We start from the raw sequence: 17677 nt of genomic DNA, 5'->3' as shown, positions 1-17677 counted from the left end.
TCAATTTGAATGGGCAGTATGATGCACTATATCTTTTTATATTTATAGTATTGCAATCCACAATATAAGTTCATTATGCATTGTATTGGTGTTTTAAATATTGACGATATTGTAAGTATTTTGGATTGAATGTCCTTATTGTGAGGTTCCTCTGTTTATATAGAAATTCGAGGCTTAATTACAAGGCTGAATTGCGGCCATTAACATCAATATAGGCAAACAAACAAGGAAACAATAACTGTACAAGATATATACAATCAATAACTGTACAAGATATATGCCATAAATAGATGACCTAATTATGGCTAAATATATGCTGTCCAGATTGACTTGTTGTCAGGCTAAATATATGCTGTCCATGCTGTCCTGATTGACTTGCTGTCTGGCTAAATATATGCTGTCCATGCTGTCCTGATTGACAGATTGACATGCTGTCCTGACTGACATCCCCCCTCAAATTGATGCTGGTCAATTAAGAAGCATCAATTTGCCCACAAGGAACTGATGGCGCTGTCGTGTCATGGCCTTGGCAAACACGTCAGCTATCTGAAGGTCAGTGGAAACATGAGGAAGAGAAATGATACGAGTGTCTAAGGCTTCCTGAATAGAATGACAGTCCACCTCAATGTGCTTTGTTCGTTCATGGAAAACGGGATTAGCAGCAATCTGAATGACACTAGTATTATCAGCATGGAGAGGTGTAGGTTCAGATTCGGAAAAATCAAGTTCAGCCAGAAGCCCACGAAGCAAGACATTCTCAGAACAAGCAGCAGACATGGCACGGTATTCGGCTTCAGTAGAAGATTTAGAAACATGAGGTTGTTTCTTACTCTTCCAAGAGATCAAAGAATCACCAAGAAACATACACTAGCCTGTGACAAACCGACGAGTATCAGGACAGTCGGCCCAATCCACGTCACTATATGCAACAAGACGAAGAGGAGAGTCGGTTGGGAAGAACAACCCACGGCTAGGGGACCCTCGAAGGTATCAGATGATATGGCGAACGGCGGCCAAATGTAGATGGCGTGGAGTCTGCATGAACTGGCTAACCTGCTAGACAACGAAGGAAATATCAGACCGAGTAATAGTCAAATAGTTCAAATTGCCTACCGGCTGTCGAAACTGAGTAGGATTAGAAAGCAGATCACCCTCCTCACGACGATACTTCGTGTTTACTTCTAGAGGAGTATCCACAGAAGAAGTATCCCGAAGACCAGCTAAAGCAATCAAATCCTGTGTGTACTTATGTTGATTCAGAATGATACCAGAAGGATCCATGTGAATTTCCAACCCCAAGAAGTATGTGAGAGAACCAAGATCCGTTATATGAAACGACGCCTGAAGATGCTGCTGTAGACGAGTGATCAAGTCTGAATCCTTCCCGGTGATAACAATATCATCAACGTAAACAAGAAGAACAACAATACCAGCAAAGGTCTTACGAAGAAACAAAGAGGAGTCATATTGACTCTGCTCAAAGGAAAACTGAAGCAAGGTAGACTGGAACTTATCAAAGCATGCCCGGGGAGCCTGTTTCAACCCATACAGAGATCGCTTCAATTTACATACATCAGAAGAAGAGGAGGAGGTCAAGCCAGGTGGCAGGGTCATGTAAATTTCCTCTTTGAGATCACCATGAAGAAATGTATTTTTAACGTCCATTTGATGAAGTGGCCAGCCTTGGGACGCTGCAATAGAAATAACCATCCGCACCTCAGTCATCTTGGCGACTGGAGCAAAGGTCTCCTCATAGTCCACCCCATATTCTTGTCTGTTACCAAGTGCAACCAATCGGGCCTTATAGCGATCCAAAGTACCATCGGAAGGCAGCTTAATCAAGTAAACCCATTTACAACCAATGGCTTTAACATTTGCCGGACAAGGAACAACATCCCATGTGTGATTGTCCTGAAGAGCCTGAAGTTCTTCGGCCATCGCCTCACGCCAACATTCATGCTTAACAGCCTCGGAATAACATGATGGAATTGAAATAGAGGACAAAGTAGTATGAAGAGATGTATGAGAAAAGCCATACCGATCAGGAGGACGAGAGACTCTAGTAGACTGGCGAGGAACAATGTCAGAACCTGGATCATCCACAGAAGGAACAGTCTGAACAGGCTCAGATGTCGGGTCAGGCTCAGGAAGAGGCAAAGTCGGTCGTCGGCGTTCATACACAAATCCAGGTTTGAATCGCTCAAGAATAGGAGTCAAGTCATCAAAATGAGGAAGAACATTGATCTCAGGCAAGGATGCAACATGAGTAGAAAAGAAAGACTGATTTCAAAGAAAACAACGTGACGAGAAATACGAAATCTGTTAGAGCATGGATCATAGCAAACATAACCTTTATGTGAATTACTATATCCCATAAAAGCACATTTAACGGATTGGGCAGAAAGTTTGTGTCGTTCATGTGATGACAAATGAACAAAACAAACACAACCAAAGGTATGCATATCAAGATAGTTGGGATGCTGATGATGAAGACGATAGTAGGGAGATTCAAAATGCAAGACACTTGAATGCAATATATTAATTAAATAAAATGCCGTGGATAAAGCTTTCACCCAAAATTTAGAAGGAACGGAAGATTCAAGCAATAACGTTCGAACAACCTCCAACAGGTGACGATTCTTACATTCAGCAACACCATTCTGCTGAGGTGTATAAGGACAAGAACACTCAGAAACAATTCCTTTCTACTTGAGAAAGGCATGAAATTCATGAGACATATATTCACCACCCGAATCAGACCTTAACACTTTAATGCCTGAAGAGAATTGAGTTTCAATATAAGCCACAAATTGTTGAAACACAGAAAATACCTCAGATTTAGAATGAAGAAAATAAATCCAGGTATACGTACTATAATCATCAATGAATGTGACAAAATATTTATAATTTGCATGAGATATAACAGGAGTAATACCCCACACATCACTATGGATCAAATCAAAACAGCTTTCAACACGACTTCCATGAGCAGGAAAGGAAAGAGATTTACTCTTACCTAATTTACATGTTGAGCAATCAAAAGAGAGATGAGAGGAAAATTGATCTTTATTACTCAACAAACCAGTGTTTACGAAATGAGATAGAATAATAGAGTTAGGATGACCCAAACGTTTGTGCCATACTTCACCCTTATTGTTTACAGTAGTACAAGCCAAAGAAATGTAAGAAGGAATGAAAAAATGTAGAGGAAAAAATCGTCCAACTTTAGTCCCCTTCGCGAGTATCTTCCCCGACACCTGATCCTGCACAATACAACCATCACGAGAAAACCCAACATTACAATTATTATCAACCAATTGTCCAATGGAAATGAGACTAGTAGAAAGCTCAGGAGATACAAAAACTTCTTTAACTAATGAATTAATATCCCCAATAGCATGAATAGGTAATTGACTACCATCAACAATCTGAATGTATGATGAGCCATGAGCATTCCGAACATTGGTAAGAGTGTTGGAGGAACTAGTCATATGCTTAGACGTAGCAGAATCAACAAGCCTAGGTAAAGATGGTAGTGTACTGTTACCTTGAAGCCCTAAGGCTGAAAAGGCTGAAATAATCATTTGCTGAACTGTTTCAGGAGTAAGAACAAAGGGATCACTAGCTGTAGAGGAATTAGCGGAAGCAGAAGTACCCACCGCAGCTTGATAGACAGTAGTTTAGCGATTCTAGAGACGAGTTGGACAGTCTTTGATAATGTCCTGGCTTCTTGCAATAATTGCAAGATTTCTTGGCACAGTGAGCAGCAATATGCCCATATTCCTTGCAGCTGAAGCATTGGACCTTTCGCATATCCCTACCCTTGCCTTTTCTATGAGCTGCATAAGCAACGTCATTAGAGGTCATGCAGTTCTGCTGAAAAGTAGCTTGTGTTGCAAGACGATGCTCTTCACGAAGTAATTCCCGAAAGCACACATCCAAAGAGGGAGGAGGATCACGATTCATCAAATTGGAGCGAGTTGCCTCAAATTCCAACTGTAACTTCATTAGAAACTGATCTCTCTTGCTCTGTTCATGAACCTCCTGAACATCAGAGAGAGATGCAGCTGGTATCTTAGCATAAATAATGTCAGCAAATTCACCCCACAAGTTCTGAAACTCAGAAAAATAATCTTGTATGGAGAGATCGCCTTGAGTGTAATTGGCGATCTCATATTCCAACTGAAAGCGTCTGGTTGTGTGGTCCTGATTGTAAACCTTCTTTAAATACTCCCACATATCTCTTGCAGTTTTGTACGGCCTCAGATTTAGGACAATCAGAGGATCAACAGATCCTAAAATCCATGTCATGATTCTAGCATCTTTCACTCTCCACTGACCCAATTTAGAGAGGTCAGTAGGAGCTGGATCACTTTCATCTATGTGACCCCATAATTCTTTCCGCAGGACAAATAGGTGAATTGAAATTCCCAGGCAGAATAATTTTTGCCCGTGAAGCGCACACCAAAAGAATCCGAGTTGCTAGTAGACATGGTGCCCGGAACACAGTAATAAAGATAGATAATACTAAATCCACCTCACCCCTAGTCCAAAAACAAGCCTACAACCAGCAAGCCTAAAATAAAAGGAGATCAAGATGGAGTTTCTAGCAAGAACTGGACACGCTATCCATGCTGTCCTGATTGACTTGCTGTCTGGCTAAATATATGCTGTCCATGCTGTCCTGTTTGACAGATTGACATGCTATCCTGACTGACAGATATCGGCCGATATAGCCCACAATATATCTTGTATCCTACCAATGCGATATGAAATGCATAAGTAGTGCGATATATCCCACGTGTTCGATCTGGTGAACATTTTCGAATTTCAATCCTTTTATTATCTGTAAATCATGTTAAATTAGTGTCAAATTGTTACAAAGCTATGATTTTTCATGAAAAATCATGGATTGAGAGCTTTGATTTTGAGATTTGAAGATGGGCTAAGTTGTGGAAAATTGAAAAAAAAAAATCAAAATTTCCCAATATCGCGCAAATCGTTTGCAACTTTATCTCCAAACATCAAATCAAACATGTATGTAACCTAATCTAGTGATTCTTCTTTTGCTTTTGAATGTATTGCTTGTGTTTCCACACGTCTTCTTACATTTATAAATTACATGAATAGACATTGAATATGCTTATATCAATTCAGTTAAACAATGCATATATTAGGACCCCAAACAAAGAAAACCTATTTTGTGTACTTGTTTATTGTATTGTTTTGAATTATAAGTGTGTATTGATGGCTTTTTTAACAATCACCGAAGTTTCATTGAAAAATTCAACCAATTTCCCAATGTTTTCCCATGTTTCGAACAACAACGATACATTACACGATACAACCGATATATCCCATGCAATAACCGATACGTATTCGTATCCCAAGAATGCGATACGTAACGTGATAACGATATTTCGAACACTGGTAGAGACAAACATGGTGGTTGAGGTCCATACGCTTTTAAATGGTGTGCGGATATGTAAATCCATGGGAATAAATTTTATTGAAATTGAGTGTGATTCCAGAATTCTAGTAGAATGCCTCCATAGTTGGAATGATCCTCCATGGTGTGTTTGGCAAAAATAAGTGGAGCTCAAAGAAATCCTTATGCAGATGCAATATTTCATTGTTCACACTATCTGTGCATGCTTCAGTACTCCCATTGCATTGATTCTTTTTGAGTAATGATTGTATAGATCTTTTTTAAAATGGTAATTTAACAGTCTATTATGGATCTATAACGGATTGTTACGGTGCATTTTTTTTAGGGGTCATTGATTCAACCCCATATAGCGTAACGGGGTTGGCCGATAGTGTTAGTAACCATTTTGGCACACCTTGCTCATAATGCATCCCACACTTTTTCCAGTATTAAAAAAACATTGCATTCGTGCTAGTGGAAGGTTCCATACATACTATTCCACAACCACGTCATAATCTGAGCAGTCTCATGGATGCATTGATCATATGTATTAGTACTCTCATCAAGTTTTTGACTAGTCAAGTATTTTAATTTGCCCTTGGTAGTTAAAAACGCTTGGATGGATTTGGACCATTGAAGATAGTTCGTTTCATTTAATTTAATAGAGGTTATTTGACCCCTACAAATTTAGATGGATTTATGAATCCAGTTCTCGAATCACTTTTCTCTTTTATCTAGGACAAGGGACTAGAATATATATGACAAACTTATACAAACACGAGCTGACCTTTCGCAACCAACGAACACCCAACTTGCATGCTTCACACGGTATGCACACCACACTCGAAGAGAATGACCAGCCCACACATCCACATGTTCAACCAATCACAGGGGTCAATGATCATGGACATGGTATCTAAAGAAATCAATCAGCCTACAACGTCCACGCATCCCGAACACGAGAGCGATGATCATGAACACCTAACTCCCTTCTCATGCACGAACCATTACAAAGTCTCGACACAACAAACAAAAAAGAAACCCTAGGTTTCTTAAAAGATTTTCAGCATAAGAGGAAGGGGAGGGACAAAAACTAAGAGAAAGAAAGGAATTGTAGGATGGAAGGAAGAAATATGGATTAGGTCAGAAACAAGAGCACATTGATACTATGTAGAATTATAGATTAAAGAAAGTAGAGGAGAAGAAAGCTGAGAGAATAAGAGGAAAGGTGAGTTAGGTTTGGATGCCCATCCTCTCCCCTTTATATTAATAATAAAAAGTCAATATGATAAAAATACCCTTCAATAAAAGCAATTATACCATACACATCCCATACCAAAATAAACAACTAATAATAAGAAGAAATAACTAAAAACAACATCTAGTTGGGCAATATAGTGGAACAACCCACATCTCCACATCCGTTAACATTTCCAAACATATGTCAATTCATTTAACTATTGACACACTGTCAGAGTTTATTGCATATTGAGCATTCAAAAATAAAGTGGATTTCAAACTGCAATTTTAGAGAAATGCAAATTCCATCTAGATGAAAACATGATGCTGATGGGGTAGTAGTAAATCATAGTGAGAACTTTATTCCATGTACTCTTGTATGCTACGATATCATATATTAACACACACTTGTAATACCCGTGCACACACACACACACACACACACACACTCTCTCTCTCTCTCTAATAAAGTGTGTGCTGAAGTTTGATATTTTTTGTAAGGAATAATGAAGAAAACTAAGAATCTTCTGTTAATAAGGAAAATTAAGAGAATTTTCAGTTGACAGGACCTTATAGGTGACTTTTTTGTTTCCAGCTTCGTAGTTGGTTTCTTACTATCCATTACCTTGTCAAAGCATGTGTGCTGTATCAATTAAGAGTGATGCTCCTGTTATTCATGCAGGTGGCTGCTGAAAAGAGGTCTGTTCTTGGAAAGGGAAACGTTGCTCAAGAGGTGGATCCGGGAAAGGCTTCCTCGAGAAAAGGATCTAAAGCTGCAACACTATCAAGACCTGTAAGAAACAAAATGGCTGAACTTTCTTTTCCTTCGACTAAACAAAATGACATGGGAAAGGCTTCCTCGATATTTCTTCTGCTTCTTTGATAGATAAATTGTTTTGAAATGAAGGTGATTTGCATTTGCAATGACATTTATGCTCCTGCTTTGAGGCCACTGCGCCAAGTAGCCAAGTGAGTGTTTAGGTTTATCATTTTAATTATTTATTATACATTTTTTTACTAATTTATTTTAGCCAATACAAGCTTCCTTAGCACCACTAGAAGCAATATCTTTCTTTGTATCCATCTGCAATGCTGTCTTTGTTACCCTGACAAGTCGCATTTTTTGCTTGATAGGGTGCATACATTTGTTCAGCCAACCATTAGTCGTGTGGTGAACAGGTATGTGCATTGAACATGAATGGCTGCTGATTTGCTTGTTCATGGATCTGACTTCATCGTAATTGTTAAGCATCATTATCATCATCTAAGCCTTATCCCGATTAATTGGGGTCAGGTACATGAATCCTGTTCCACCATTCCACTCTATCAACTGCAATACCTTTAGTTAGAGCATTGGTCATCAAGTCTTTTCTTACTGCCTCCATGCACGTCCTTTTGGGTTTTCCCCTTGCCCTTTGAGAGCCTTTTAACTTGTACCAATGCACTCCTAATAAGCACAATTCTTGGTCTCCGATGCACACGACCAAAGTTAGTTCCACTTACAAGATCCTTCTAACTTGGTGCCGTTCCCACTTCCAATACTTGCTTTGGAGTTGCACTTGTGCTCCTGCACCTGAATTTGTTGCCGCTTAGCTTCACACTTCGTGCAACTAGAGACCAGACCATCTAAGTCTACTTTCCCTTATCTTATTGCCCGTTGTTGCTCCTCTTTAAGTTCCATCAAATGTATTCATTTCTAATTCTATTCTTCCTTGTCTGGCCACTCATCCATCTCAACATCCTAATGTCAGCTATGCTCATCCTATGAACATGTTCCTTGACCACTCAACATTGTGTCCCATTAAAGCATGGCTGGTCTTATAGCTATCCAATAAAATTTTCCCCTTCAGTACGAGTGGTACACGGCGATTGCATAAAACTCGAGAGGCACATCTCCATTTCTTCCATCTAGCTTGAATTCGATGGGTAACATCTTTCTCAATCTCTCCCCTATAATGAATTATTGATTGAAGGTATTGAAAATGGTCATTTTTGGAATTTTTTTTTTTTTGTCAACGATCTTCACTAATTCCTCGTTTCTCCTATTGTTACTAAATTTGCACTCCATATACTATGTTTTAGTCCAATTAATTTTAAATCCTTTTGATTCTAAAGCACCCCTCCATAAATCTAGCTTTTTGTTTACGTCCACCCTCGTCTTATCAATCAAAATGTGTCATATGCAAACAACATAGACCATGAGATCTCTTCTTGCAAATGACTCGTTTTAATGACGTCCATAATCAATGTGAAAAGGTCTGAGCTCAATGCCGACCCCTAGTGCAAGCCTACAATTGGGAACTCACTTTTATCTCCACTAGTTGTTCTCACATTTGTTACCGCTTCCTCATACATATCCTCAATCGTGTTAATATATCCTCATAAAACCCCTTTCTTTCCCAGCACCCACTAGATTAACTCTTCAAGGGTCCTATTGTATGCTTCCTCTAAGTCAATAAAGACCATATGGAGATCCTTCCTCCTCTCCCTATTTTTCTTCATCAATTGTTTAAGTAGGAAAATAGCTTTAGTGGTGGGCTTCCTAGGCATAAAATCAAACTCATTTTCTGATACATTTGTTTCATGTTTAATCTTTGCTTAATCACTCTCTTCTAAAGTTTCATAATATGGCTTGTAAGTTTATTTCCACAATAGTAGTGCAGCTTGTAGTTTCTCTACCAGGGTACTTTTCTCCCATTCATTTGGCATTTTCTTCAATCTTACAGTCTTGTTGAACAACTTGTTCAATCAATTATTATTGTTAACATGACTAAGAAAATAGTGGCTGCATATAAATTGTCACCTTTTATTGTTACCCTTATTTTATGCTTGCGTTCCCTTTTAAACTTGTTCTTGATATATGCAAAATGCCTATGGAAGGCTTAAATACATTTGCAACAAGGAAGGATTCAAGACAAGTTCTATTGCACTTACAGCTCTTGCTGAGTATACTGGTGAGTCAGCTTTCTCCCCTTGCTTTGGACATTTCAATCTTATAGGCTTAATTTGCTCCTATAAACAGTGTTTGTAGTATTTGTATCATTACATGTGTCACTAATTGGGGATTACAGAAACATTTATCGATTTCTCAGATATTATTAATGATGCCACGGAAGGTATTCTGACTTAGGGAAACATGGGGGAAACAGTGGAATTTTTTAGTGAAACTTCAAGAGATGGTAAAATACATATATTTACACATTTTGGAATGAAAAAAATTACAAAAATGAAGCATACATAATAAGTTTCCATTTAATGTAAGCCTCAAGCATGTGTTGTTGTAAAACAATAGCGCAATAGTAACTAAAATGAGTTCTTACATTCATACCTACATGACTAACCAACCATCCATCCATGCATGCAATGCATGCATACATGTCTGACCTTCCATCCGTGCGTACATACATTCATGCATACATACATACATGTGTAACCATCCAACAATCCATCCAACCATCCATCCATGCATACAACGTCAATCCATTCAACCATACATGCATACATACACAATTACACACACACATCAACATCAATCCATTCAACCATCCATGCATACGTACACAATTACACACACACACATCCAGGATTCATCCATCCATCCATGCCATGCCATGCATGCATGCATTTCATGATGCAACCATGCATCTAGACAACTAATTTTTCAAATGGAAAAATATTTTTTAAATAAAAAATTTTTTAAAATATTTTTCTTAAATAAATTGATTTCCACCTACAAATGCAACCCATTCATCATAAGCATGGAACCATAAATAAGAAAAAAAAATCTAAACAAAAAAGGTTGAAAAAAAAAAATTAAAAAAAAATAAATATATATATTTCAAATTAAACCAAAGTTTTAATTTAAATATAAATAATTTAAAAAAATCTGAAAAATCAAGAGATCAACATGAATCACATTCATAGCCAACCCTTATCATCATGTTACAAATTGGGCTCCCAATTACTTGAGCAAGAAATGGGAAAAGATTGGTTTTTTGCAATTTCTCCATAACCATTTTGATCCTCTAATATCTTGATTTTCCACTCAAATACATGCAAAAAGGAAAAAAAAAAAAAAACACATTTCTACAAATTTTCATACCTTGGGGGTTCCAGCTCACGAACCTTTAGATATTCAATTTCTTCCCCAATAATCTGTTTTGATTCTCAAGACTTCAAAAGGAATGGTTGAAATCAAGTCCCAACGAGATCCCTACCAAAAATCTCCGTTCTTCTCCTTTTCTTTTTTCACCTTTTTTTGCTATTTACGCACTTCCCCAACCCAATATTGGCGATAACATTGTTGATATTGTAGTGATATGTGAAAAATATCGATAAATCGGCTATATATCGACGATACTTGGAAATCCTACGATTCAAGTGGGTTCAGTATTGTCGGGTTGGTGATGATATTTTCAGCGATAATATTGATATTATTGCTGAAAACAAGAATACTGCATGCAGTATTCGAATTATCTCCGATATTATCGAAATATCTCCGATATTATCTTTATCTCTAGCTCAACAATACCGATAACACAGGTAGCGATACCGATAACGCTGGTAGTATTAGAAATTTCAGGCATTAACAATGTATCGCTAAGTATCAACAACGTATCAATATCACTAATGTAATCGCCAATATTTTCAACTATGTAAATTCTAGGTGTTGCTTGAATTGCCAATGCATCAATATTGCCAATGTATCGCCACTATTTTCGACTATGTAAATTCTAGGTAATGCTTGTATCATAAGTATATCGATGATATTTCAATAATATCGTCAATGTATTGGTATCATCAAAATTTTGTTTATTAGAAAAAAAAAATATTTCATTTTTTTTCATGGGGCATTGGTTGTATGTAGTGTTCAATTTGTCATTTAAAATATTGTTAATATCTCGAAATTATCAATATCGCAACATGCGCGATATCGAGACCACAGTCTTTTGTTTCCTTTCTAATTGTTGATGATTTCTTGGTGAAATATCATGTGCTGTTGATATTTTCCAATATCAATGGATGTTTGGATGGTTAAATAGGCCGGATGGAATGGTTGGACTGATTTCTTACAACAACGCATGCTTTTAAGGCCCCGTTAAATGGAAACTTGTTATATATGCATTCTTTTTGCAATTTTTTAAAATTAATTTCTAAATATGTAAACATGTACCTTTTAACACCTCCTGAAGTTTCGCTGAAAATTCCACCGTTTTCCCCGTGTTTCCCCACATTTCTGGTTATTAGTGATATTATAGGCGACATCGATATTGTTTCTGTATCCCTGTCCAACGAAACTTGTAGCGATACCGATACTTCTAACACTGACTACATGTAAATTAATAAATTATGATTCAAAAACCTTACAATCATTGATATTTCATCTCACATATTGATATCAAATTGCATATTGCAGAAGATTTTCTTGTTCAGAGTGGAAAGTAAGCAAACTTATGTTTAGAGAGATGTTGTATATTTGCATTTAAGTTGTGAGATTCAACCTCTAGAGGTGATTATTTGGAATAACATTTCACTAAAGGAAATTAAAATTTGTTGTAGAGTACTTAGTTTTAGATGATATGCATGGGGAGATTGTTTCTACCTATGTCCTATAAAGCCATTCAAACTCAAGTTCAACCTGAGCAGAACAAGACTACAACCATTACAGGCTTTGTTTGAATGATGATGTCTTCTTACTATGCCTCCATTTTTGCTTATGCATTAATCATATTTAATTTGAGATGATGTGTTCTTAGTTTGTACACAAAATGGCTAGAAATTGTGGGTTCCAGATCTTGCAAAAGCTTGTCAATATGTAAGTTTTATGCTGGTTAAATGTTGCCAAAATTAATTGGTGCCTACCGGTGTTTACAGTATTGTTTATATCAGCCAATATATCAGCTTGAATTATTGGTATTGCATATCTCTAATATGATAAATAGGGGGAATTATAAAATTTTCCCATGTTGCAAGATATATGGACCATATTGCAATATTGTCGATATCGTGATATCATTGATCAGCATTTTAAATAGCGAATAGCATGCAGTGTAGTGTTCACCCTCTGAAGCGTGAGGCGTAAGCTATATCTACTTGAAGATTTTTAATCAAGGATGCGCTTGGTTGCACCAATTTCATGATATTCACCAAATTAGACTGATTAATAATGAAATTAAACAAAATTTCATATTTGGTGCAACCAAATGTCAAACAACCATTTACTCCAAAAGCTTAAGCTGTCAGAGTGTGGTGTATCAATGTATATATATTGAGGGACTTTATTACTTGAACACCCCCTCACACGTGTGGGGTGGTAACTCCGCACGGGAACATACTAACAAGGGTGGAGGGACACTCACACCATAAATAGGCCAGGATTTCCCGGTCCCTGGGCCGGACCTGATTTTCCTAACCCCCCATGGGAGAATAATATATTAGCGAGGCATATTTGCTGCTCTCGAGATTCGAACATAGGACCTTCCGCTTTGATACCATGTCAAACAACCATTTACTCCAAAAGCCTAAGCTGTTAGAGTGTGGTGTATCAATGTATATTGAGGGACTTTATTACTCGAACACCAAACACATCCTAAAGTAATATGAAATAGTAATTAGTATAAAGGTAAAGAAAGAGTAACAAAACTGATTTAATACTGTTACTTATATTATTCTTACTAAAAGCATTGAAAAGATTAACTAATTTTTATTGAAATAAGAAAAATGTAACAAATCATTGAAAACATTAGTTGATTTGAATGTTGTAGTGAAAAATAACTTGTAATGTGACCTACGTAGTGTGTAGTGTATGCAAATTATCATGCAGCATAGGCTACATGCACTTGAGCTATTTTCATGAGCTACATAGCATTAAGTCTAAGCTACGCTAAGTAGCATAAGCAACACGCTGCATAATGTAGCTATTTAAAACATTGTCGTTCATATATCGTAATGCGTCGTCAAAAGCCCTTTGTAAAGTTCCCTTTTGTCTCGATATGTGCAAATCAATGCATGTTGATGATACTTGGATAGAGATGGTACCTTCTGAAAATTCCAAAAAAGAAAAGAAAAGAAAATCTAAAACCCCTTTTTCCGGAGAAGAAAAGGAGAAAAAAAAAAGTTGAGACCTGTAAAAGCTCCTCCTCCCCTTCTTACCAGCAACGTCTCTCTCTCTCTCTCTATAATTTCAAATAAAAGAGCTTGAAGAGGCTCTTCTCTTTCTTTGTCACATTTCCAATAAAAGAGCTTGAAAAGGCTCTGCCATGCGTCATCATTAGAAAAGGAGTTCTATGTTGATACGTTGGCACAAAAATTTTACACGTGGCATACATATTAACTCAAACTAAACCTAGTAACTTGTGGAACCCACAGTCACCAATTCCACCAGTCCCATGATCAGATTGTTTGAACAATCCTAACCTCTAATTCGTGGAAGTTGTTGATACAAAATCATTGGATGTTTTCATTCTTACCCGTCCAATGTCCACCATTTTGATTGTTAGATGATCAAATAAGCCTAATTTTTTAGGTTATGATGCATCTGAACTACAATTTATTTATCTGGACAGTTTGATTTGAATTACTTGTATGCCACATTTGTAAATTTTAAGTAATTTCTATCTGGCTGTGTATCATCCATCACACTTGTTACGGTGATAGAGTTTTTCGTTATATGGTACTTAGGTTGCCTATGACACTTAGGGGTGTACATCAAGTCGAACCGAGTCGAGCTGGCCTTAGTTCGACTCGGCTCGGCCACTGGCTGACCTCAGCTTGAACTCGGCTCGGCTCGGTCCTCGAGCTTGACTGGCCAGCTCGGCTCGGCTCGGTCAGTAGCTCGGGCCGAGTTCGAGCCAAGATCGAGTTGAGTTCGCCATTGAGGCATTTCCACAAACACCTGAACTACAACTTCAAAATTCCACTGTTTTACAAACAGACAATGGTTTTATAGGTATTTTTATCAAACACCTTCTAAGCAACATGAAAACCAAGAAAAACAAAGAGAAAAAGAGTATTTGTTTCATGTACATACCTTCCTTGCCACCAGCTTAGAAGGTTGTATCATCTTCGGAATGAGCACATGAAATAGAGATCAGCTTATCTCTATATTTTTCATTTCCATCTTTGTCTTTCAATTCGACAACGCTTCCATTGGTTAAGTTGCCAGACATTAGTTCTGATGCAAGAATCATCTCTGGAATAGATTGAGAGATTGCAATCAGAGACTCGCGAGCCAGTTCCTAAGAAACCACTGTAGTAGGTAGTACTGTGTCCATAGAATACTAATGTTGTAGTCCTGCGTAAAATTCAACCCCCAATTGTTATTCTTCTTGAGTAACCTTGTTTTGGAAGTAGAGTTCATTCCTTTCGTTGAATCATTTTATCAAATAGTTGGTGAACAACATCAATGGCAAAGTAACTGAGTCACCAAACTGGTTCGATCCGAGTTCGATTCGAGCTGGATTTGATCCGAGTCGAGTTGAGCTGGGGCCTGCTCAAACTCGGCTCAAACTCATTTTCGAGCTCAAAAAATCAGCTCGACTCGGCTCAAACTCAGCTTCGAACCGAGTTGAATCGAGCTTTTTCGAGTTGAGTCGAGCGAGCTAATCGAGCTAGCTCGGTTCGTGTACACCCCTAATGACACTAGATACGCAAGCATTCAAAATTGTACACTTGGTATATATTTACTTAAATAAAACCAAAGAGATTATGTAGCTCAGTGTCTCCAAATGTTAGTCCAAAGATCAAATTGGTTGAACAATCCTAACCTCTAATTCTTGGACACTTGCTTGCAGAAATGGGGCCGTTGGAATTTTTCATTTTTAACCGCCTAATACATGTCACTAATTCGATACTTAGATACTCAATAAGCTTACTCATTTTTTGATGAAACATCTAGATGGCTTCCAAGCGCATCCAACATTCTCTTTTCTCATTTAGAATAAACTTCCATGTTAATTTCACACCATATAAAAAAATGGTTGCGACTCTTCGATCATACGCATGGCATAGTTGTACAACAATCTAGACCATCCAAATTGTCGGCCCACCAATTTGATAGTTAAATAAATAAAAGTAATTTTTGGTTCATCATGCATTTAAATTGGGACCCATAATTTGGATGGTTTAATTTGAATTAGTTATAGGATATTTGAATGAGATGAACTCATTTAGGATATAATTGCCTCACTTCTGTCATCATTAGAAAGGTGTAGTTTAGGACCCTATACAAAGGAAACTTCTTATGCATACCTGTTTTTTGGGATGTTTGAAGTTCTAAATGTGTAATCATGTCTCTTTTAACAACTCCTAAAGTTTCCTTGAAAATTTCTATTTTTTCAATGTTTCCCTCAAACAATGATACATTCCCCAATTCAAGCGATATTTCTCTTATGGTACTGATATGTTTCTGTATATCAAGGGTTTGATACATGCATAGATACAGATACTGCGAACAGTAGTGCCTACTTAGCTCATTTTGTATTGTTCCCTTGAGCGCCAGCTCCTGCTTGTGTCCATGGATATGAATATCAGTAAGGGTGCACACGGGTCGGTTCGGTCCGGTTCTGGGGTGAAACCGGAACCGAACCGTTCCTAACGGTTCTAGGATATTCAGAACCGGAACCGGACCATTAGCACCCTAGAACCGAACCGAAATCGGACCGTTAAAACCGGTTTGGTTCTGGATCAGTTCCACTGTTATGGGCTTTTTATGATCCAGCCCAATTGCATCTTTTATTTTATAATTTAGCCCATGTCCATTCATGTTGCTATTCATTTGATGAATGGTTTAGATATTGTATAAGGTGTGCAAAAATACATTTATGGAAACAATCAAATAATGCATTGTAAACCATAAATCATGAGTCAAATATGGAAACAGTCAAAGGGTTTTTGGTTCGGTTCCAAGTTCTGTTCCAGGTTCGGTTCCGCGGTTTGGATCCACAGTTTGGTTCTACGGATCGGTTCACGGTTCGGTTCAGTTCTACATACCCCCAAACCGAGAACCGAACCGATGTCGGTTCTTTGATTTTTGGAACCGGAACCGGAACCGGTGCACTCTAGAACCGGACCAAACCGGACCGTTTGGTTGGTTCCGGTCCTGTTCCACGGTTCTCCCGGTTCAATGTGCACCCCTAAATATCAGTATCATATCGGCTGACACGGCCATATCATATCCGTATCGTCACAAGCCGATACGTAATACGGGGTCGTATCGGTCCAATATGAAAAAAATTGACCCATATCTGCCGATACGTAATACGGGGTTGTATCGGTCCAATATGAAAAAAATTGACCTGTATTGACAGGTCGATATGCCTATAAAAGCCCAATTTTGAAAAAAAATATATATATCAAAATTTCATACATGTTTTCTTTTCTTTTTTTCATTTAAACCATGGAAAAATCTTGAAAACTTATTTTAAGCTAGATCTGGACCTATTTTGAAATCAAAACAATTGATTTGAATGAGATTCAATAAATCAAAGTGAAGTGGACCGTTATGTGAAAAATTGAAAAGAAGGGTAAACCTTCACTTTCGTTTTTATATTTTCATTTTCTTTTTGTTATATTTAAATGTAATGGGCCATTGTTCACCAAATCATGCTTGATTTGTGTTTAATTAGGGACCATTTAGTTGACCTTAACAAGTCAAATCGATAAACAGGATACACCATTGAATACATGGTCAAAATACAAAAAAAGATATATTCTTGGATATATCATTTTTTCCCTATTGTTTAAAATATTTTTTAATATTATTTTGCTGTAAAAAAACAATCTGACCGATACAGGCCGATATGGCCCCAATATTGATACGCGACGCCGTATCGTATCATTTTTCTACCGGGCCGATCCGCTCACCGATACTGATATTCAGAACCATGCTTGTGTCAATGTCCAATTTGATTAATGAAGCTACTCTTACGGCAAGAGTTTCTTTTTTGAGCGGCATGAAATACGTTAACTGAGCAAATGGCGATAGTCAAAGACAAACCCAACATGTGCCCA

At 37.6% G+C, this 17677-nt stretch overlaps 1 protein-coding gene across 1 annotated transcript in view; it reads left to right on the top strand.

The window, feature by feature from the left end:
* Positions 1–17677, top strand: part of LOC131240469 (uncharacterized) — a 39811-nt gene that overhangs the window by 12241 nt on the left and 9893 nt on the right. Inside the window, exons 9-12 of the mRNA XM_058238718.1 lie at positions 7350–7460; positions 7575–7636; positions 7802–7846; positions 9548–9621. Of these exons, the coding sequence (XP_058094701.1) occupies positions 7350–7460; positions 7575–7636; positions 7802–7846; positions 9548–9621 (292 nt within the window). The remainder of the gene's footprint in view (positions 1–7349; positions 7461–7574; positions 7637–7801; positions 7847–9547; positions 9622–17677) is intronic.

The sequence above is a fragment of the Magnolia sinica genome, chromosome 3 (assembly GCF_029962835.1).
Source record: "Magnolia sinica isolate HGM2019 chromosome 3, MsV1, whole genome shotgun sequence".
NCBI classification, from domain to species: domain Eukaryota; kingdom Viridiplantae; phylum Streptophyta; class Magnoliopsida; order Magnoliales; family Magnoliaceae; genus Magnolia; species Magnolia sinica.
The sequence above is the reverse complement of the archived record's forward strand: the minus strand, read 5'-3'. Positions and strand labels throughout refer to the sequence as shown.